We start from the raw sequence: 24,740 nt of genomic DNA, 5'->3' as shown, positions 1-24,740 counted from the left end.
CGAGGAAGTGACGTAAAATGATAGAAGACATTATTTTGGCACTCTTATTGACTGCAGATCAGTGCCATAACTACAGCCACACCGAGGAATTGGCATAATTTCTCATGAACAGAGTCATAACGAAGAAACCTTAATGTGTTTAATGATTACTAAAGCTGCAGTATTTTTCATCTCGGTTAGCAATGTTAAATCTGCAGTTAAGTTGAATTGCAGAGTGATTGCTAAAAATTTGAGAGAATTATTATACAATGAATAAAGTCTCTACCCAGAATGCAGGAGGTGGCAATTGCTCCCCCGCCCCCGCCCCCTCCCCTTGCAGATGCCTGTGGTGACCACACCAGTTTCTCACTCAACAGTTGTGGCACTGTTACTTAGGTAAGCCCATTCACCATGGCAAGGTCGTACTACATTGCATGGGAAAAATTGGTTTTTAACTGTCCTGAGCCAAAAAATTGCATAAAAAGCAACAATGAAATCAATTTTTAACTGTCATGACAGTGGAACGAGATATGTTCAGTATGCTGTCCACCATTTTCTGCCACAAGTTTGAATCAAGAAACAGCATGTTCCACAACAGATCAGAATATCTTAAGGTGTCAGATTCAGAATGTGTTGCATAATGTATTCCTTAAGTTCAGCTTTGTTTTTAATGAGAGCGCTGAATGCAACGTCTTTCAGACAACATCACAGCCAGAAGTTACACGTATTAGGATCATATGATTTGAATGGCCAAACTGTAGGGATATGATGGCTGATAAATCTAGGTTTTCCAAAATGCCTCTGCAGCAGCTGCTTCACTGGCTGTACTTTGTGCAAAGGAGTGCAGTCTCGCATAAAAATGATCCTACCCACACATCCACCCTGTTGAAGGCTCTCATAGCATTTACAGTGACAGACCAAACATGTTCCATAAATATGAGGGGTGTTCAATAAGTAATGCAACACATTTTTTTTCTCTCTGAAAGCAGATTGGTTTTATTCAAGATTACAAGACACCAAATTATTCCCCACTCTTTTAGCTACAAAACCCTACTTGCAGAACCCATCTCCTCGAAAAAAATGTGGCCCTATGACAAAGGGTGCCGCAACCTGTACAGTTACCATTGCAGAATGAAGTGGTATCAGTTGATGTGTGAGCAGATTTTCAGATTTTTTGTTACCCGTATTCTGCAGTTACGTGTGTTGACATGGTCATGAAGGTGGAAACGGGCTTTGCCTGTTCACAGAATGTTCCATGGCCACTCATTGTCTACTTCCACATGAACAAGAAATTATAGAGTAAACATTTGTCTTACTGGCAAGACAACATGAAGCTGCCCCTGAAAACAGGTAATTTTGTATGGATAGCAGTGCAGAAAGTTTCGTAAAATTTTATACAGCATGCTCTCAGGCATGCCCAAAGTTTGAACAAATCCTCACTCACTGTGTGTTCGCACATCACTGCTCAACCCCTCCTGCAGTGCTTTGGCCACATCTTCTGCTGATGTCCAATCAGTTGTTTATTCCTCCCATTGCCACATTGCACTTAATAAAAACCTGTCTCTTCAAATCGTAACCATTTTCTCCAGAACTTCAGCAGACATCAGGCCAATGCCTTTTTTCATACCCTTCAGTACCTGGAACTTACACAGAGCTACTGATGCACATTCACCGTTCTTGTAAAAAATACTTTACCAGCTGTGCGTGATTATGCTTTGAGACAGTCATGCTGAGCATCTCAGATGCAAACTGAGGAACAGCTGTGTACTTGCATCTTCTATTTTGCATATTCTGCTGCTTACAATGCCATGTAGTGGTCAAATTTTTGTTAACTTTTTTTTTTGTTTCTATAATGTTTGCCCCCTTCTTTGATAATATTCCATTCCATTTTGACGTCATTCTGAGCAGTGGTCATTTTTTTAACAGTGTTTTGAAACTGGAAATTTAATTATAATTACCCTGTACCAATTACTGTATACTTTTCTTCTTTGTGTTGCTTACTTAAAACTTTTCTGTTGTTGTGCTCAGCATAAATCTCTGCTTGTACCTGCTTTTTGCTTACAGTGTTTCATGGTGGCTCAAATGTGTTTTCAGATTTTGAATATATTTTCTGTTGAAACTATCAGACTGAAATGATTCCCAAAAGACTAATAGCTAATGATTGCTATTGGCAATGACTTAACATGCCTTCTTTGTTAGTTTCTCCTGGTGTAAACAGCTGCCTTTGTTTTCAGAATTATTTTAAGGTATGGAGTTAGTTGCTACTTTCTTTATGCACATATTTCAGTAGTAGCCTCTTTCACAAAGCCACTTGTTAATTTCTTAAAAGCACCACAACTAGTTTTGAGTTATTTGCTTATTAGCAGATGGCAGTTTTTAATCAGTTGTGATCCTGTCTTTCACTGTTATTTGTCCATTTAGTGTTCTGTTTGGTCAAATGTTGATGTGTGGCACATATTACATTGTATTAGCTGCAGCTTTTTTTATGTTTATTAAAAAATACAAGGAGCATTCATAAAAAGACCAAATATGTTCCATAAATATGAGGGGTGTACAATAAGTAATGCAACACATTTTTTTCTCTGAAATCAGATTGATTTTATTCAGGATTCCAATACACCATATTATTCCCCTCTCTTTTAACTACAAAACCCTGTTTTCCAACACCATCTCCATTCAGTGTGATGGCCTTACATCACCTTACTATGGGAGTGCCTATATGCCCACATGGTATCGCTCTACTGGCTGATGTCGGAGCAAATGTCTTGCTGCATCAATGGCTTCCCCATCATCCACATACTGCTTCGCGTGGAGTGCATCCTTCTTTGGGCCAAACAGTTGGAAATAGGAAGGTGCGAGATCCGGGCTGTAGGGTGGATGAGGAAGAACAGTCCACCGAAGTTTTCTGAGTCCCTCATGCGTGTGCAGACTTGTGTGAAGCCTGGAAATCCAGTTATGCAGCAAGGTGTTTGATCGTGATCCATTGATCACCTCGAATGAGAGTGTCGACATGTTCCAACATTGCAGGAGTCACAGTCGTATCCGGCCATCCGGCATGCGGTAGATCAGACAGGTTTGGAGGACTGTGTTGCAATGATGACAGGTGCTTCCCCCAATTATTCACCTCAGTTTTGTTCACTGCCAGGTCTTCGTAGGTATTCTGCAAGTGCCTATGAATATCTGCAATGCCCTTGTTTTCTACCAAAAGAAACTCAATGACAGCTCTCTGCTTCGAACACATCTGCGTACCAGATGTCATTTTAGAGGCTATGTATAGCGTCACCGTGTATCAGAACTTAATGAAATTATAGAGCCTGAAGCAGGAACATTTCACAAAGCCACGCAGCAAATTCTGTGTTTTTCGAATTGAGACAGGCTTAGAAAACAAGATATTGCATTACTTATTGAACATCCCTTGTATTACATACATCGTATTTGATACAAATTTTTGGGTATTTATTTAAAAAATTGCAAGGAATGTACATTAAATGACCAAACATTTGCTATAAATATGTTGGTTTTTTTTTCATGTATTTTACATACGGTCACTTTCAAAGTAGTTCCAACTCTCAACCTGTCTTCCATTGTAATAATGTTTCTTAGAGGGCAAACCTCAAAATATTTTTAGATATTTTCTATTATTTTGGAAACAGTATTTTGGCATGGTTTTGAGTTTGATAAAACTGTACGATACTTAGATGCAACCAAGACAAGAGAATAAGGTAGCTGGACACAACTAGTGTGCAGTTTTCTGTCAGAAAACTGCATATCAGAAGCAATGTATGAGCTGACGATTTGTCCCCAGGTGGCTTCTCCACAGTTTACGCCTCTTCCTGCATGCGGCTTTTGACAGTCCCTTAAATATCTACAGTACATTTCTACTTTCATTGAAGTTGAAATCGTCTCTCCCAACCCATTGTGATGAATACCTTTTCATTTCCACCATGTAGCCATGAACCTGTGACTCTTTTCCCTGTCACAAATCATACAACCCCCCCCCCCCCCCCCCCCCAACTCACCTTCCTCCCTGCCACCCCCCTCTCCCATCCCCAGAAGTTTCCTCAATCATAAAGTGATTGAATTGAGTATGGTACTGTTCTCTTTCTGTTCATCATTAGTGATGGAGTAACAGTTTCTGTAATGATGTAGTTCACGTGAATTTCACATGCACAACATAACACCAAATTGATGCCCAATTCAGTGGCAATTACATCACATTACATGAAAGTTTTCATTAATTGCCGGTCAGATGCTCACTGCATCATGTTCATCTTTCATTGTGGATTTATTCTGCACCACATTCAGTCCTCATTAAAACATTTGAACTTATCTCTCATGCTTTTTAAGCAGTTCAGACGTTTCTTTAATTTTTTTTTTTTATCTTAGTTTGCAGCAGCAAATCTCGTGCACCTCCTGTACTTCTAATTTTTTCTTTGTAGAATTTCTCTAACATAAGGCGTGCATAATCAGTTGTTCAGTTTTTTCCAGATGTTCATATACATTCCATAAAACCCGCCACATATCAGTGTGCCAGATAATTTGTAAAAATAAATGTGGTGTGGAAAAGTAGTAGTATGGTATTCTGCATTACAGCAGATCTTGTCGTGAGTTAAGCCTCTTCCACTTATGTCTGTCCATAGCCCGTCTTTTCATTTCTGAATATTTGTCTCCTTTTATATTGTCCAGCATTTGATATCTTCTTTTCCCTCTTCCCCTTTTTCCCTCCACCATTCTTTCTATTCCTTCCTTCAATAAACAGTCGCTCCTCAAACAATGTCCAATCCAGTTCCATTTTCTCTTTCTGATAACTTTCAGCATGTTTCTTTCTTCTCCAACTCTTCTTAATACTTCTTCATTCCTTACTCGGTCTTCCCATTTCACTTTTTCCATTCTTCTCCATATCCACATCTCTAGTGCCTCCAATCTTCTTTCATCTTCCTTCCTCAGTGTCCAGGTCTCCACATCATATAGTGCAACACTCCAGATGTAACATTTGCCAAGTCTTTTCCTCAGATCTTTGTTTAGTGGTCCACAAAGTAATTTCTGTTTCCTCTTGAATCTTCTTTTGGCATTTGCAGTTCTTTTCCTAATTTCTGTTGAGCAATACATACCATCCATTATTACACATCCCAAGTAATTGAAGTCATTCACTTGCTCTATTTCCTCTCCCCCTATTTTCATATGGCATTTTCTCCTCTTTTCTCCAATTACCATGCTTTTTGTTTTCTTCTTGTTAATCTTCATTCCATATTCTTCTAATTTTGTGTTTAGATTATCTAACATTTGTTCCATCTCTCTTGCACTCTCTGCCATCACAACCATGTCATCTGCAAATCTTATACACTCCACTCTCAGACCTCCTATACAAACTCCTCTCCTTCCATCAAAACTTTCACTAATAATTTCCTCCAGATATATATTGAACAGTGCTGGTGATAAACAAAAACCTTGTCTTACACCTCTTCCCAGTTCTATTTCTTCACTCATCACACCTCCTATTCTTACTCGTGCTCTCTGGTTCAAATATAAATTTCTAATTCCACTCCTTGCCTGAAACCAAATTGTTCATCTCCTGTTATGCAGTTCAGCTTTCCATGTAGCCTTCTGTTGAGCATCCTCAGCAAGACTTTGGCTGCATGCGATATCAGGCTCACTGTTCTATGTTCCTCACACTTTTTGCTGTTCTTTTTCTTTTCCATAAGTATTAAGATACTTTCTGTAAAGTCCTTTGGCCATTTTCATGTCACAATTCAATCAAATCCCTTTTCCCTTCTTTCTCCAATGACTTTAACTGTTCCACAGGAATCTCATCAATTCCCATTGCCTTTCCATTTTTCACTTCTTTCATAGATTCTTCAATCTCACTAGTTAGTATTGCATTTCCTTTGTCATCATCTGCGACATTATCTTCTTCTTCTTCTATCCCAAGGTCTTCTTCACTTGGTCGGCTGTCTGCAGCCTATATGGAAAAGGGGTTGTGGTAAATGAAATGAGGTTTAACTGGCAAAAGCTATTGGAAATAGACTGTGAAGAGAAAATATGTGTAGTATTCTGTATAGAATGTGGTTCAAATAAGATCAGTACTATGAAACCAAGAATAGCAGACCTGTTCCAAACCACATGTTGTAAAACCGTATAAAGTGCTACTGGGCACAGTCTTGTTCTGTATAGTGTCCCTTGCTTTTGTCTGAGCTATGAACACTCTAATCCGGCCATTGAAATGCCAAGATATCATGTAATGAGATACTAAAGTCAATACTAAATTCTCATCATTTTTAAATCTGAAACTTGTCCGATTAGTAGGAACATACAATCCTAGAAACAGTAATAGGTTAGGTACTTACAGTTAAGAAGTCACCAATGTAACACATGATAAAGGAATGCTAGATACTAGTAATAAAATTACTTTCCATGTAAAAGCTGCTTGTATTAAATTAATGTGTTTCACTAGTATCCCGGAGTTTGCTCATGACATATGTAGACCTTCATTCTGTAGTGAACTAAATAAATTACTGACAGATGTAGCTGTGAAAGTATGAAAGCAATGTGTCCAAGTTCTTCGAGACTGCTGTTAGAACTGTAATGAAAGCTTTGGAGTTTTGGGGTCACTAATTGTATGAATGTTAGTGTGGTTATGAGATGTCAAACCTGTCTGCCATGCTCTGTTGCTGTCAAACATAATTGCAGTCAAGTCCGTGATCTCTTATGGAGTGCAATGTGAAGGCTTTGCTCTTGTTGTGGAGTTAAACATGAGGAAGAAAACAAAAAGAAGCAGCAAATGTAGTATATAGGTTTAGTTGCTGGGAGCTTGTGCTTTAATATGTAGAGAGCAAGCTTTTTGAACATTTCATACTTTTGCAGTCATTATTTTAGGATTAACTGAAAGACCGCACTTTTAGTTTAAGTAAGATGTTTCCAAATCCTTATCAACAGAAACCACATATGCACATAATACTGACAAAATATTGTTACTGAGTTTACCAAGTGTATTTAAACATGAGAGCTTGATATCATGTAATAATGCTGAATAACCAATAAAGAATCTGAATCTGAGTTTGTAACCTAAAGAGCGAGCATGAAAGTCAGTACAGTCATATATTACTATAAAAGTCGTGGCGTGCACAAGATGTAATATACAAGGTAAAAATTAATAAAATCAACAAACTGCAGGGATGGATTCGTGACTGGAAGTGGAGGAAAAAAGGTCCCATGAACATGTATCCAGAAATGCATTGTTGCCATGGTAGATGGCATTGATGAATGAAAGTTAATGTGGCTGCATGCCATATGTTCCTTGTGTGTTGCAAGCTGTGTGTTTGACACAGTGTACCGTAAGCAGCAGAATGGTTCGGTATTTATATCGGGAACAAGTTGAGATGGTGTTCGTGTACTTCCAAGGAGAAGGAAACTGTTGAGAGGTTATATGAAAACAAGTACTGTCACAGACATCAACCACATCACACAACATTTTAAGCCCTTTTTGAGTCATCGTGTGATCTGTTAGAACTGTAATGAATGCTTTAGAGTTTTGGGGTCACTGATTGTATTAATGTTAGTGTGGTTATGAGAAATCAAACCTGTCTGCCATGCTCTGTCACATCATACAGAAACACCACCTTGGCACTTTCCCGACATGGATGCCAGACTGTTTTGCTGCTTACAGTATGCTGTGTCAGTAAAACAACCTGCAACACACAAGGAACTCGGGGCACGTGGTCAGAACAACTTTCATTAGTCAGCGCCATCTACCATGGCAACAATGCATTTCCAGACACATGTTTGTTGTTGTTGTTGTTGTTGTTGTTGTTGTTGTGGTCTTCAGTCCTGAGACTGGTTTGATGCAGCTCTCCATGCTACTCTATCCTGTGCAAGCTTCTTCATCTCCCAGTACCTATTGCAGCCTACATCCTTCTGAATCTGCCTAGGGTATTCATCTCTTGGTCTCCCTCTACGATTTTTACCCTCCACGCTGCCCTCCAATGCTAAATTTGTGATCCCTTGATGCCTCAGAACATGTCCTACTAACTGGTCCCTTCTTTTTGTCAAGTTGTGCCACAAACTCTTCTTCTCCCCAATTCTATTCAATGCCTCCTCATTAGTTGTGTGATCTACCCATCTAATCTTCAGCATTCTTCTGTAACACCACATTTCGAAAGCTTCTATTCTCTTTTTGTCTAAACTATTTAGCGTCCACGTTTCACTTCCATACATGGCTACACTCCATACAAATACTTTCAGAAACCACTTCCTGACATTTAAATCTATACTCGATGTTAACAAATTTCTTTTCTTCAGAAACGCTTTCCTTGCCATTGCCAGTCTACATTATATATCTTCTCTACTTTGACCATTATGCTAGTTATCAGAAGCTCAAATGTTAGTACTTTATGGAGCCCCTTAGATAAATAGCATCTAAGATCAGAAAGAAGTCCAATTTGTGCCCTGCACGTCGACAGGTGGCCTTATCTGAGATGTGGAGGAGGCACATTCTGTGGCTGTCGAGGTGACAGGTCACAGTCATTTTCAAGTCTTGGTTCATGTCATAACCAGAGGCACGTGTCACTTGTGTTCCAAGGCTGTCCTCAGTTTGTAACTTGTGCTAGAAGTGATGTGCAAGCAGAGCTCACAACAGTGCCACACCCAGAATTGACCAGGCCCCTTTAGTTTGGGGCCAAGTGCAGGGTTCCAACCAAAGGCTCCAGTGATTCCGTTATGCTCTTGGCTGCAGGTTTCTGGACTTAGGTGTTATGACTCGTAGGACTCTCTTTGATTGGTCAAGGTTGCACTAGACAAAGAAACCAGCTACTCACATAGCACTGTGCTTGTGGAGTGCACATAGTTTTTCTTTTCTTTTCTTCTTCTTCTTCTTCTTCTTTTTTTCTCCAGGCTAGGTGGTAGTCTGAAGTCCTCTGATGAATGTTCACCAGTCAATATACAGGGAGAAAAATGAGATCATGTACAAAGTGAAGAAACTTCAGCTGTCAAAATGTATTCATAAATTGCTGAAGTGTTTGTAACAAAGTTCCTTAATTTACCACCCTCCAGTAACAATGTCACACTCACATTATGCTTGGAACAGAGAGCTGGATGGAACCCAAAGTAGAAAAGTCTGAAATATTTGACAAGGCATGGAATGTGTGCAGAAAAGATGGGACAGATGCAAAAGGAGGGGCAGTACTCACTGTAGTCAAGGAAAATGTTGTGTCTATAGAGGCAAAAAAGGAGTCTAAGTGCCTCATTATGTGGATGTGAGTAACTGGGACAAGTGAACTCAAGTTAATCATCGGATATTGATTCCACCGGGCGTAACAGTTGTATATCATTCAGAGAAAATCTACGCTTAGTAATGTGATGTTACCTTAATCATATAAGATTAGTTGGATGTGACTTTAATCTACTGAATGTAGACTGAGATATCTATGAATTCATTCCCTTTGGTACGGACAGTCAGTCTTGTGAGGTAGTTCCGAACACATTTTCCGAAAACTGTTTTGAGTAGCTTGTTAGGCAACCCACATGGAGTGGAAATATTTCAGATGTTTAACTACAGACAGACCTGCCCTTACCATGAGTGTCAGTTTAGAGACAGGGACTAATGACCATGATGTCGCCATAGTGACAATGGTTATTAACGTTAATAAAGGCATCAAGAAGGCTGGGTGATGTTTCATGCTGAAAAGAACAAATAAGCTGTTGTTAGACTCCTACTTAGATAATGAATGGACATCAGATATGTGTGTGGCTCAAAGACTTCTTAAGTAATAGAACTTAGTATGTTGTCATGGGCAGTGACTGTTCTTCACAGACAAGGGTATCGTCAAGTGTGTCCTGGGGAAGTATGAGAGAACCACATTTCTTCTCAATATACATAAATAATCCGGCGGATAGAGTGGGTAGCAATCTGTGATTGTTTGTTGACGACACTGTAGTGTCAGGGAAGAGTTGTTGTGTGACTGTAGGGGGATACTGGATGCCTTAGAATTTCTGTTTGGTGTGATGAATAGCAGCTCACTCTAAATGTAGAAAAATGTAAGTTAATGTGGATGAGTAGGAAAAACAATCCTGTAATGCTCAAATAAGTATTAATGGTGTGCTGCTTTATACAGTCTTGTTGATTAATAACTAGACATATCATTGCAAAGCAGTACGAAATGGAATGAGCACATGAGGTCAGTGCTAGAGAAGGCGAATGTTCGACTGTGGTTTATTGGGAGAATTCTAGAAAACTGGTTTATTGGGAAAATTCTAGAAAACTGTAGCTAATCAATAAAGGGAGACTGTATAGAACTCTAATGTAACCCATTCTTGAGTACTGCTAAAGGGTTTGGAATCGCTACCAAGTAGGAGTAAAGGAAGACATCGAAGCAATTCAGATGAGTGCTGCTGAATTTGTTACTGGTAGGTTTGAAGAGCATGTGACTATTACAGAAATGCTCCGTGAAGCCAAATGGGAATTCATGGAGGGAAAATGATGATCTTTTTGTGAAACACTGTTGAGAAAATTTAGAGCACTGGCATTTATGGTTGACTGCAAAATGATTCTACTACCACACCGAAAGACCATGAAAACAAAATGAGAGGCATTAGGGCTTTTATGGAGGCTTATAGATAGTTATTTTTCTCTGCTCCATTTTTACTGAAAAGGGGAAGGAATGACTGGTAGTAATGCAAGGTATCATTCGCTTTGTATTATATATATAAATGAATGATGTCTGCCTCGAGGAACAGACACCATACAGAATGTACAACTGTGAAACATTATATATAAATTAAAGGGTGATCACTGCTATCAGCTGCAACAGGACATTAAGCAGAGTCAGTGGCGATGAGTGAAAAGGTGTACCAGTCCAGGAATTCAAAATCGGGATCTCCTGCTTTCCAGGCAAGTGCGGTAAGCACTGCACATCTGGGACACAGCACTATTGCAACTGCACGGACTATCTTGGTACGCCTCACAACCGATTCACACTTCCACAGAGTGCCACCCATCTGCGGTCCCTGTCAATTTTACTCCTGTTCGCTACTCAGAGATTCCAACAGGAGGACAGATGTATTTTTGCATTCACACAGAAGAAGGGATCCATTGCATAGTTAGGCTTAGTGATTATATGATTACATGGTGTCTGCAGCTGATAGCAATGATCCCCTTCAATTTACATATAGTGTTTCACAGCTGCGGATTTTGTGTGCTGTCTGTTCTTTCCAGCAGACACCACAACTTCATATAATTGCTAACCTAGCTGGACAATGGATCCCTTGCGAATTCATCAAACATTTCCGATCTCGTGTTGGAATCTCTGAGTTGCAAACAGGAGTATAATGAACAGGGACTGTGGATAGGTGGCACTCGGTGGGAGTGTGGATCGGCCGTGAGGCGTACCAAGATGGTCTGTGCAGTTGCAATAATGCTGTGTCCCGGATGACGCAGTGGTTGCCACACCTGCCTAGTAAGCAGGAGATCCCAAGTCTGACTCTGGGTCCGGTACACATTTTTGCTCATCGCTGCTGATTTTGCTTAATGTTCCATTGCAGCTGATAGCAGTTTCAAATTTGCATTGTATCATATTTTGGCTTGTGAAGTGTGGATCTAGATGTAGATATTTAAGCACTCCGTCTGCAGGCCACAAATGGCCCATCGAGACCATCCGACCACCGTGTCATCCTCTGCTGAGCCTGTGGATAGGAGGAGCATGTAGTCAGCACTCCACTCTCCCGGTCATTATGATGGTTTTCTTTGACCGGAGCCGCTACTATTCAGTCGAGTAGCTCCTCAATTGGCATCACAAGGCTGAGTGCAGCTCGAAAAATGGCAACAGTGCATGGCGGCCCAGATGGTCACCCATCTGGGTACTGGCCACACACGACAGCGCTTAACTTCGGTGATCTGACTGGAACCGGTGTATCCACTGCAGCGAGGTCATTGCCCAGATGTAGATATAGAAACAGAAATAAAATAATGTTTCATGACTCGCAAAATTAAACAGCTGTGACTAGTTAATAATTACAGTGCGTTGACTTACTTGTAGAAGATTATTATTATTATTATTATTATTATTATTGTTATTGTTATTATTATGATAATTATGCTGATTTATGCTACTTGGCTTTTGTTCAGCACAATAGTCACTCCTTACGTAAAGTAATGCAGTTGTAATTGTATGTTGCTTTATTGCTGCAATGCAAACATCTTGGCTTTTGGTTCTGTCTTGGGTATATTGTCATTAGCTAGATGGTATTCGTGGATTGGTGTGTATGCATATATAATATACATATTTATTATTAATTTGGAGATTAATTGAAGGTAGCATACAGAAATACCTCATTGATTGTACTTGTAAATTCTTTTGTAATGGTTAAAGTAACTGTTATCCCAAGACAAGACTGAAAAGTGTTGATGTTGGTGTTGCAGAGGGGTGTGTTAGCAAGATACAATACTTTAAACAACGATGAGGCAAACACAAAAACACAACCAGTGGAGTCGTTCGAGGTAAGTGTTAAGGCAACGATGTACACTGTCTTTCTCATGTCTGTCAAACCTGTGTGCTATGGAATAGTCTAAGTGTCCTTTCCAGAATTTGTTCATGAGTTGTTCTATTTATTTGACTCTTATTGCAGCAATTTGTGCCAAACCTCTAAATGTTTAGGCTGTTTGTTTTTAACTTCCCATTCATAAACATGAGAACATGATTATTAACAAATTTTTGAATGAATTCTCTTTATTCATAAATTTTTTACCACCTTAGCTTTAAAAGCTTCATTGTTTTAAATTACTTGTACCAAATGGAGAGTCCGATCGAGGAAACTATTAAAATTACAAGGGGAGAAATTGGCTGGACAATATTAATCTTCGGGAGGCCAGTACCACTGATAGAAATGTTCAAAGTAAAAAATAATAGCCCTAGGTTTTAGCACCAAATAACGGAATACTCCTCCTTTGGAAGAGAAAGAGGGGTATGGTGCGTGTGTGGGGGAGTCAGGTCCTCACTATGTCAATACATTGAGAGGAATCCATCTATTGTGAGGAGAAAAGAAAACAAAGATGAAACGAGGAGTTTGAAAGAATAGAAGGTCAAAGATCATACATTTGGTTAACATTGTAGCATCTTCAGAGTAGAGTTGGTAGAAGGGCCAGAGTAAGAAATAAAAATGAATTAGAAATGAATTGGGAATGGGAGGTGGAAACAAAATTGTAGAAATAATATTATGTAACATTTTAAGGTGCTGTTTGGTTTGTTCTTTACTGTATGATTGCTCTTTGTCAAAGACCAATTTCCAGCAAGCTCTGCAATTTATAAAAAACTGTGCAACACAGTAAACAAAAAATATTTTAGAATTTGCTGAACCAAGTATGAAATTTTATGCTTAAGTACCAACAAATAAGAAAACAAATGCTGGAAAATGATATTTGACTGAAACCAGTCACACAATAAAGTATGAACTGAACAACAGCTTAGTGTTACATAATATTATTTCCAGTATTTATAAAATCAGTGTAACACAAGCAACAAAAAATATTTTGGAATTAATAATGCAGTTATTCACAACTTCTGCCATTGTCACTAGTAATAGTTCCACAATCAAAACAAAAAACTAATTTATTTGTTATTCACTGTTTTCCAGCTCCGCGCTGGCTTTCTGAGTGGGGAGCAAGTTACAACTATAGCAGCATCCAGTCGAACACCTGCAGGAGAACGAGGCGATGGGCCGGCATCTACACGGCTAGTGGATGCGGATGCAGACGGAAACACCAACACTTCTGCGGACACAGATCCGGATGCTGACGCACGCCTGTCAGCTGCCTCTAGCCCATCTCTGCCATTGCAGCAGAAAGTGGACATCTCACAGCTGCACCAGTCACGCATTGGCCTGCTCTCTCAAGCACTCATGCTTAGCATTGTTGTAGGCTTCCTCTTCAGTGAGACACTGTCAGAATTGTGGAAGAAAAAGTGAGTACACCTGAAATTCACTTCACAAGCATGTGTATATATATTTCTACCATCTGCATTCTTTTTGTTCATTGCTTACTGGGAGCTGTGTCAGTGAAATGACAAAGAGCTTCAGTTTGCTTCATGATGAAAAAGTATCCTCCCTTTACCCTGGACAGCACTGCTGGCAAGGGAAACTGGACTGGCAGTTTGTACTTTGTCTTTTGAACATCCTGAGTTAAATCTACCGTGTAGTAATAAAAAGAAAATAGTTAAATTTTTTCATCCATTGTAGATGTGCTGACAGCTGTCAGTGTAATGTAAATTGGAAAAAATTCTGGAAAAATCAGCATCCACCAGAAATTTTTGTTCAAATGCTTTGCCTGTAAGCTAGCTTTCAGTTTTTAGCATGCTCATTTTCAGATGATAATATTTACAGACATTGCACTTAAACAATTTGTAGATCATCATAGAAGTTGTGGTGTTTTTGTAAAAACATGGAGGAAGTTAGACTCAGTTTGACTGATTCTTTGATACTATACATCTATGCTGACCCTGACCCCTTTCCAGCTCTCCTGCTAATATAAAACTTTTTTTAATCTTCCATTTGAAGGACAGAGAAGTCTTTTTTTTTAAACACACACACACACACACACACACACACACACACACACACACACACACACTACCTGAATTAAGGACTGTTAATACCCTTTACTGACTAACTATGTCCACTTTCGAAAAAAAAAAAAAAAAAAAAAAAAAAAATCTATCAATCAATCTTTGCCTGTATCTAATCAAAATAATGATGGAATATTTTGAACCCTAAACATATGTTTCCAACATATTTTTCCTGTCCTCATTGAATCAAACTTCCGCAACAATATGGTAGCTGTCTGTTTTGTAACAATCCTAACATCACACTCTGAAGAGCTTTTCTGAGGGTAGGAAGCTAACAGCAAAACAAAAGCATAAATAAAAAATTTGGCAGGTTTCTAAGTTTCTTAGTATAATTCTCAAATATTGAAGTTTTCATGTAATCTTAGGTGAAATGTTCCTTGAATGGAGGCTATTGAAAGGCCCAGAGGCCATGCACCAGGAACTGATTCAGTGCCGATTTCCACATAGGGTACTTATAACAAAATGAATAGTGATAGGGAGGGGATAGGATCAAAACAGCACCACGGCTGCTGCTGAATTACAGTATTGTTTAACGGTAGATTAGCATATACAATGTCCAGAAACAATATTTCTTTTGATTCAGTATTAGGGGCAATAAGCAAAAAGAGAAATGTGTGGATAATATCTTTCACTTGAACTGGAATAATTGTACCTAGTGTTACATTACACTACTCTTCTCTGATTTAGTTCTTTGGTACTCAACTAACATAATCATGGCAACCTGCTAGCTACGTTTGCAGTGCTCTTTCACCTGTGTAAACTGGAATGTAGTCTGGTGCTAATATGCCTGCACAGGTATCTCAAGCCATAGTGCCAGCCTTGCTTACCACTGCCGTGTAAGGACATGCGTGAGAGCTCTTCCATAGTGAACGTGGTCCCACAAGTTTTCATATGGATTAAGATGTTAGGATTCTGGAGGCCACAAAACATCTTTGAATTCCTTATCCTGCTGATCCATTTGTTATTAGCTGTGTAGTAAGGCACATTATCTTGCTTTAAGAGCCTATCATCAGGTATGCGTGAATGGCATCTCTGAATGAGTATGGATTGGTAGTCAGATCAATTTAGCATATCTTCTACATGAATTATGTCTTGAATAGTTTTGACAAAGCATAACATTTGTTCGCACTTCCCATGTTCTTGTTACAAACTTTTAAGATGTATAGATTTCCATTGTCTGTCACTTGAAAAAACAATGTCCTTCTGTCTTAAAATGCAAAATACATGGCTTGTAATAGAAAGCAATGCATCACCAATCACTAATTGTCCACAGTACTGTAAAAATACAAGCCTTTACTGTTCAGGTGACATCAGCAGGATGGGTACAGTCTGCAGTGGATATTTATGAAGTTTTGTGGTAGAGAAAAATATGGCTGCCAATATTTATTTGGATACTGTCGTTTATAGTCTGGTCACTGTGCATCACAATTCTTGGTGCCGTTGGCACATCTGGCTATTATGGCTGATTTCCTGGTTATCATTCTCAGTGACCACCTCAGAGTTTTTTCTCTGGAATGGGATCCGCGCAGACTTCTAAGTACAAATGACAAGTGCCTTGGATAAATGAGTAAAAAAATTGATCTGCAAGCTGCTGACGAATTGGTGTCAGTGCGTAAGACTTGCACAAGACCACAGCACATTAAGTTATTTTTATGGTGGTTTTCCAAGAGAGTGGCAGTTCAGGCATCTTAAAAGTTCACAGATTTTGCTGGCTTTCAGATAATAACCGCTGTGCCTGAAGACTCTTTTTGAAACTCAAATCATTCGTATCCTCCACCTGTAACAGCAGTGAATAAATTGGATACAGTCAGTCTGGTAGAAGCTTTCTACACCCAACTGTAGGTATACATGTTGTAGGTATCATGTCTCTGTTGTAGGTATCATGTCTCTGAAATGGACTTAATGATGCAACTTGATAGTTTCTGTGCAGCATGCCCTGCTACATGCTGTAGGTATCAAGCCTCTGAAATGGACTTAATGATGCAACTTGTTATTTTCTATGCAGCATGTAACATCCAGTCTTTTCTTAGTTTTGATGTCTACAATATCAAAATTAATTTTACAGGGTTCCACTTGTAAGCCGCAACTGGCACGACATTGTCTTCAGAGTTGTGGAGATAGGTGTGGCACTCTGGTTTCCGTGTGTCTTATGGAACTGCATGAGGTAATTAGAAGTATACCCATTACAGATTTTTTATTATATACTCATTTAATGCCACCATCATCCCTTATATTTATGAAGATATTGTACTAAAGTCAGTGATGTGATTAAAGTTTGCAGTTTCTTTTTATTGAAGCAAGTTTGAGAGATTTATTGATATTTTATTTGTAAAGTTACTGGTTACATCAATATTTCAGAAGCTTGGGGGTATGTTTTCCACCTTGTAATTATGCAATTCTGCAGTCATAGGAATTGAATTTAATTTATAAACCAAATATTTTAGTGAAGTTACATATATATTTGTTGATAACTTCTTGACTATATTGGGAGATTTTAATTTGGGTTTCAAAAAAACAAATACTCAAGAAAAGCTTGAAATTACACATCTGTTAACACCAGTACTCATCTCTGAGAAACTATTCAGAGCTGTGATTGGCATGGAAACAGTAAAAGACATCTTTAATCTCTGAAGACAATAACAACTTCGGTCTTTCATATTTCTGGTTGAATATTCAGACAGATATTAGTAATGTTTCTTTGCAAATATATTTATAAATCCTTCTGTTCTGGGACTGAGATAAAAATTTAAACAGTCGTGGTGTTTAAATGCAACATGAGGCTCTAAATTATGACCAACCTTTTGAAACTGACTAAATTAATTATTTAAGGTTTTCTCCTAATTAAGGAACAGCTGCAAAAGCTGTGGAATATAGTCATTTGGTGCCAAACTTTTAAAGTTTTCTTTCTTTTTTTTTATTTATATGTGCCAGTCCTTCACCAGCTGGCTGATTATTATATAAATGCTTCTCCTCTATCACGGATAGTCTTCATTCCTGTTTTTTTATTATTATTATTATTATTATTATTATTATTATTGTATTAGAGCATGGCGGATTAGAAAAAGATTCAGAGGGGGATAGACTGTTTTACCATTTGCCACACAGAAGTTTTCCTTAATAGCCTTCTTCCTAGGTTGTGGATTAGCATTCAGTGGTTAACTTTCTTGTTGTTTACGTTCTTGCACTTTAAAAAATTATCATCATCATCATAATCGTGTATGATATTAGCAGCTCAAAATTATTATTTGTATAAGCAACATTTTAGCAACTGCTATCATGCATATTACTTCCTCCCGCACATATATTGAGAAATAATGATGACAGGAAAATTTGAGAAATTAGATCTAATACAGAGCCTTGCCAACAGTCATTCTTCCCATGCGGCATTTGTGAGTGGAACAGGGTTGGCGGGGGGGAGGGGGGGGGGGTGTATTAGTGGTACCAGAAGTTTCTTCTGTTACACATGGAAATGTAGCTTGCTGAGAATGATGTAAACATAGATGCAAATGAAAAACAAATTGGTATTGAGTTTTATGGATATCAAGGCAGATTGAAACTTTTAAGAAAAGGAATGGCATATTTTAAGAATGCTGGTTGCAGTGAAGGTAACTAAGTTTTGCCAATCATGACTGGGATTGGTTACAGTCTACATTGCCTTCCATAATTAAACAGAATGACATGAAAGATGTCTTCAACAGCTACAAAAGTGTCTTATTTTACCAGTAAAACTTCATCGTTGAAAAGACACTGATGTTCATGAAGGGAATCCCTAAGGAAAGATCTGTGCTGTTGATAGGATGCAATTTGGATGGCTCTGAAAATCTGTCATTATTTGTCATTGCAAAAAGCTTAAAACCACGATGTTTTAAAAAAGTAAGAAAATTACCAGTAGAATATGACATCCAAAAAAATATGGCTAGTTGTTGCAACGTTCACCCGTTGGATGCTCAATTTGGATAAGTGATTTTTATGAGAAAAATGTAAAGTTACACTTATTGCTGATACCAGGCAGGCAGACCCAATATTAAATTGGAACCTACAAAACTTACATTTTTGCCTCTGCAATTTTTTTTACTTTTTTCCAGGATAAAATTCAGTCATCAGTTGCAAATAAATTTTATTATGGTTTACTGGTTCCAATAAATTTTTCCACCTTCAGAAATGTATAAAATTAGCGATATTGTAAATCCTCAGACCTTGGCAATACATTTATGTGAACTGTAAAAAGAGAATCACACTCTCCCTCCTCCATCCGTGCCTAATATGGAAATTTTACATATAGGTGACAACTGCAAAACTCTTTGCCTTTACAAATGTCTGCTTGTGTCTGTGTATGTGCGGATGGATATGTGTGTGTGTGCGCGAGTGTATACCCCTTCTTTCCCCCTAAGGTAAGTCTTTCCGCTCCTGGGATTGGAATGACTCCTTACGCTCTCCCTTAAAACCCACACCCTTTCGTCTTTCCCTCTCCTTCCCTCTTTCCTGATGAGGCAACAGTTTGTTGCGAAAGCTTGAATTTCATGTGTATGTTTGTGTGTCTATCGACCTGCCAGAAAAAAAAAAAAAAAAAATATATATATATATAACAAAGATGAGGTGACTTACCGAACGAAAGCGCTGGCAGGTCGATAGACACACAAACACACACACAAAATTCAAGCTTTCGCAACAAACTGTTGCCTCATCAGGAAAGAGGGAAGGAGAGGGAAAGATGGAAGGAAGAGGGTTTTAAGGGTGAGGGTAAGGAGTCATTCCAATCCCGGGAGCGGAAAGACTTACCTTAGGGGGAAAAAAGGACAGGTATACACTCGCGCGCACACACGCACACATCCATCCGCACATACACAGACACAAGCAGACATTTGTAAAGGCAAAGAGTTTGGGCAGAGATGTCAGTCTAGGTGGAAGTAAGGAGGCAAAGATGTTGTTGAAAGACAGGTGAGGTATGAGTGGCGGCAACTTGAAATTAGCGGAGGTTGAGGCCTGGCGGATAATGAGAAGAGAGGATATACTGAAGGGCAAGTTCCCATCTCCAGAGTTCTGACAGGTTGGTGTTAGTGGGAAGTATCCAGATAACCCGGACGGTGTAACACTGTGCCAAGATGTGCTGGCCGTGCACCAAGGCATGTTTAGCCACAGGGTGATCCTCATTACCAGCAAACACTGTCTGCCTGTGTCCATTCATGCGAATGGACAGTTTGTTGCTGGTCATTGCCACATAGAAAGCTTCACAGTGTAGGCAGGTCAGTTGGTAAATCACGTGGGTGCTTTCACACGTGGCTCTGCCTTTGATCGTGTACTCCTTCCGGGTTACAGGACTGGAGTAGGTGGTGGTGGGAGGGTGCATGGGACAGGTTTTACACCGGGAGCGGTTACAAGGATAGGAGCCAGAGAGTAGGGAAGGTGGTTTGGGGATTTCATAGGGATGAACTAAGAGGTTACGAAGGTTAGGTGGATGGCGGAATGACACTCTTGGTGGAGTGGGGAGGATTTCATGAAGGATGGATCTCATTTCAGGGCAGGATTTGAGGAAGTTGTATCCCTGCTGGAGAGCCACATTCAGAGTCTGATCCAGTCCCGGAAAGTATCCTGTTACAAGTGGGGCACTTTTGGGGTTCTTCTGTGGGAGGTTCTGGGTTTGAAGGGATGAGGAAGTGGCTCTGGTTATTTGCTTCTGTACCAGGTTGGGAGGGTAGTTGCAGAATGCGAAAGCTGTTTTCAGGTTGTTGGTGTAATGGTTCAGGGATTCCGGACTGGAGCAGATTCGTTTGCCATGAAGACCTAGGCTGTAGGGAAGGGACCGTTTGATGTAGACTGGGTGGCAGCTGTCATAATGGAGGTACTGTTGCTTTTTGGTGGGTTTCATGTGGACGGACATGTGAAGCTGGCCATTGGACAGATGGAGGTCAACGTCAAGGAAAGTGGCATCGGATTTAGAGTAGGACCAGGTGAATCTGATGGAACCAAAGGAGTTGAGGTTGGAGAGGAAATTCTGGAGTTGTTCTTCACTGTGAGTCCAGATCATGAAGATGTCATCAATAAATCTGTACCAGACTTTGGGTTGGCAGGCCTGGGTAACCAAGACGGCTTCCTCTAAGCGACCCATGAATAGGTTGGCGTACGAGTGGGCCATCCTGGTACCCATGGCTGTTCCCTTTACTTGTTGGTATGTCTGGCCTTCAAAAGTGAAGAAGTTGTGGGTCAGGTAATGAGGAAAGAGGTTTTAGGTAGGGTGGCAGGTGATTGGTGTGAAAGGAAGTGCTCCATCGCAGCGAGGCCCTGGGCATGCGGAATATTTGTGTATAAGGAAGTGGCATCAATGGTTACAAGGATGGTTTCTGGGGGTAACAGACCGGGTAAGGATTCCAGGCATTTGAGAAAGTGGTTGTTGTCTTTGATGAAGGATGGGAGACTGCATGTAATGGGTTGAAGGTGTTGATCTACGTAGGCAGAGATACGTTCTGTGGGGGGCTTGGTAACCAGCTACAATGGGGCGGCCGGGATGATTGGGTTTGTGAATTTTAGGAAGACGGTAGAAGGTAGGGGTGCGGGGTGTCGGTGGGGTCAGGAGGTTGATGGAGTCAGGTGAAAGGTTTTGTAGCGGCCTAAGGTTCTGAGGATTCCTTGAAGCTCTGCCTGGACATCAGGAATGGGATTACCTTGGCAAACTTTGTATGTGGTGTTGTCTGAAAGCTGACGCAGTCCCTCAGCCACATACTCCCGACGATCAAGTACCACTGTCATGGAACCCTTGTCCGCTGGAAGAATGACGATGGAACGGTCAGCCTTCAGATCACGGATAACTTGGGCTTCAGCAGTGGTGATGTTGGGAGTAGGTTTATGGTTTTTTATGAAGGATTGAGAGGCAAGGCTGGAAGTCAGAAATTCCTGGAAGGTTTGGAGGTGGTGATTTTGAGGAAGAGGAGGTGGATCCCGCTGTGACGGATGATGGAACTGTTCCAGGCAGGGTTCAATTTGGATAGTGTCTTGGGGATTTGGATCATTAGGAGTAGGATTAGGATCATTTTTCTTCATGGCAAAGTGATATTTCCGGCAGAGTGTACGAGTGTAGGACAGTAAATCTTTGACAAGGGCTGTTTGGTTGAATCTGGGAGTGGGGCTTTTAACGCTTTTCCCTGCTTAAACAACACTTCAAGATCTTTCCTTGAATAACATGATTTATAATGATGATTTGCAAAAGAAAATATGGGTTTATAGATTAGTAACCAATCAACATAATAAAACACTGATTTCAAAATGTAATGTGGGTCACCCTGGAATCTCCGTATGTTATTTACATTCAGTCTGATCTGAGGATAAAGAATGAAATAAGTATTTGGTGATTTGTGAGTATGAGGTTAGGCAAGAAGCTAAGAGAGCAGCTTAAATTGCTGCAAGGGAAATGGGGAGCATTAGCATTCATATTCTTCCTTGTCACAAATATTTTGCCATTTATTTATGAATATGCGGCATTTTCAGAGAGTGTGGTTAGGCGAGAACGTAGGAGGACAGCTCAAACTGCTGCAAGTGAATCAAGGCGCTGTAATATTCATATTGTTCTTTGTTGCAAAGTCAATGGCCGATGATGTGGTCGTCAATACTGCGCGCAACGTCAAGATGATGATACAGTTGTGGGGATTGTTGTGAAAAAGAGCATTACCCATATTTTTTCACATGACTCAATTACTGTAAATTTCCAGTCAGTGCTTAAAATAATCACGTACAGTCCGTACATTTCTGTATGTGCCATGGCATTATGCTTCTATGAAGAAGATATTGACATCTGCTAAAATATTTGTCAAAACTGGTAAAACATAATAAAATTTATTTGCAACTGATGACAGAATTTTATCCTGGAAAAATAATACTACAGGACTTGAAATTTTGCTGTGAAAGGAATTGCTCCAAGAATATTTACTTACAATTGAAGAAAAAATGATTGAGAAACCAACATCTTAGATGTATTAATTATTTTGAATTCTGCATTGATTTTTTTGACACCTAAAATGATTGGAAATTGTTTTTGCCCTGCTAAAGAAGTTGTCTGAATTGACTTGACACAGCTGCAACATTACCACTACTTCCAAAAATGTTTTGCCAAACTATACTTCAGTTTATCAATAGGCTGTACCATTTTCTTTTGACTCTTCTTGTTGCATTGTGCAGTACTGTGGCGAGGGGATTTTAGTGTGTACTGGGACTGTGGACATGTACCTCCAAATGAACAAAATAATAACTATGTAACTTTATTTTTTTGCAGTGCCAGTTAAAACTTCCAATGCATCTTGAAAGCCTTTAATATAATATCCCATCAATTCAATTCTGTTGCAAGTGGTACATGAATTGAGTTATTTAGCTAAAAAAGCAACTTTATATTTAATATGCCTCATCACTGTTTAGTCTTGAATTTTTTCATTAGTGCTTGTTGCATCATATATCCATTCTTCATTATCAATGGCAGATTTTAGATGTATTATTTTATAACAATAATTAATTAAGATGAATCAAACAATTTTTGTTTAAGCAATATCTGTGCTCTTTGATGAAAGTTTCATAGTGAAAGACAAATATTTTCACATATGTTGCAGCCCAGAGCAGCTATGGATTTTGAACCCAAAAAGAATTTTGAAGAAATTGGAAGCCGAGCAACAACTGTCATCACAGCCTGGTTGCCGACTTGAAACGCCTCCAAAGCCAGATGGTAAAAATATGTACATACAGATAAAGTTAACTGTATATAATAACATTCAGTACACTTTAAATTTTATGATTCAGTGCTGTTCCCATAAATAATACATACAATGAAAAATTCACAATTTTCATCTGAAGAATGGGGTTTCTGGTAATGGGATGGTCTTAATTTTCATGTCTCTTTCAGTGCTATTGTGCACAGGGGACGTTGTTAGTTGTTCACTTATGTGTAATTATTTATTTCTGTACTAATTTTATGAACTAAGACAGGTAGGACAAACTTCTGAGACACTTTTTTTCCAAATTATTGTCATAAAATCACACAAATTGACTGAGAATAACTAATGTTTGACATATCTTTGAGTAAAGGTGTTGCATCTCATAAATACTGAGTGTACAGTTGTGATATGACACAATTATATGTGCCACATGGTTGAGTAATTGAACCAGTGCTTTATTATTGTTCACAAGGAGACTTAAGTGCATTCAGTTTTCTTTCAGACCTGTCAGCTTGGGTAAATAGTAGATAGTTAATCAGAAATACACATGCTCCAGTACAGCTCATTAACAATAATGAGCCCGTCCACAGGAATGCATTTTTATCATGGACACTGGTCAGTTCCGCCCTTTGTTCTGAAGAAAAATGGGTAACACTAACTTTCCAGTTCTTGCTCCATTTTTAGTAAGGATATCCCCCCCCTCCCTCTCAACAACTCCCCACCCTCCACCTGTCCACCATGTACGAGGGCATTTCGAAAAGTAAAGAAACACTGGCTTGCAGTCCTTAAATAGAACATTATTTAGAAAATGTCTATTACATCTTATTAACTGGATTATTTGTTATTTTTCGACATAATCACCCCCGTTATCCAAACATTTGTTAAATTGGTGCACAACCTTTTGTATCCCACAGTCATAGAAGGTTGCCGCCTGTTGTCAGAACCACATTTCAACTTCATCTTTGATCTCTTCATCATCATGGAATGATTTTCCACCAAGATGTGAGTTCAGGTAACGGAAGACATGGACGTCGGTGGGCACAAGGTCTGGGCTGTATGGCGGATGGTGCAATACGTCCCATTTGAATTGTTTGAGTAGTGTGTTGGTTACGAGCGCTGTGTGAGGCCGAGCATTGTCATAAAGCAAGCGGACTCAACTTGTCAGCATTGCCCTGCGTTTTTTTTTTTTAAATTGCTCTACGAAGACGTTTCTAAGTCTGGCAATATGCAGCAGCATTAATTGTCATTCCAGGAGGCATAAATTCCAACAGAAGAATGCCTTGTCTGTCCCAAAAAACAGAAGCCATGATTTTCTTTGCTGAAATCGACGTTTTGCATTTCTTGGCTTTTGGTGAATTTGAATGGCGCCATTGCATTGATTATTGCTTGGATTCACGTGTATGGTGATAAACCCACGTCTCGTCACCTGTCACAATGTGATCAAGGAAGTCATCACCTGCTTCAG

The 24,740-nt window shown here is 39.4% G+C and overlaps 1 protein-coding gene across 5 annotated transcripts in view; it reads left to right on the top strand.

Moving 5' to 3' along the window:
- The window catches only part of LOC124802736, a 324,707-nt gene that overhangs the window by 248,956 nt on the left and 51,011 nt on the right, over positions 1-24,740 (top strand). For 4 of the 5 annotated variants that reach the window (XM_047263715.1, XM_047263716.1, XM_047263713.1 and 1 more), the window contains exons 7-10: positions 12,389-12,466; positions 13,600-13,925; positions 16,651-16,749; positions 23,174-23,286. In XM_047263715.1, the coding sequence (XP_047119671.1) occupies positions 12,389-12,466; positions 13,600-13,925; positions 16,651-16,749; positions 23,174-23,286 (616 nt within the window). The remainder of the gene's footprint in view (positions 1-12,388; positions 12,467-13,599; positions 13,926-16,650; positions 16,750-23,173; positions 23,287-24,740) is intronic. The other variant, XM_047263717.1, reaches the window with a different exon arrangement.

The sequence above is a fragment of the Schistocerca piceifrons genome, chromosome 6, assembly GCF_021461385.2.
Source record: "Schistocerca piceifrons isolate TAMUIC-IGC-003096 chromosome 6, iqSchPice1.1, whole genome shotgun sequence".
Taxonomy (NCBI): Eukaryota; Metazoa; Arthropoda; class Insecta; order Orthoptera; family Acrididae; genus Schistocerca; species Schistocerca piceifrons.
The sequence above is the reverse complement of the archived record's forward strand: the minus strand, read 5'-3'. Positions and strand labels throughout refer to the sequence as shown.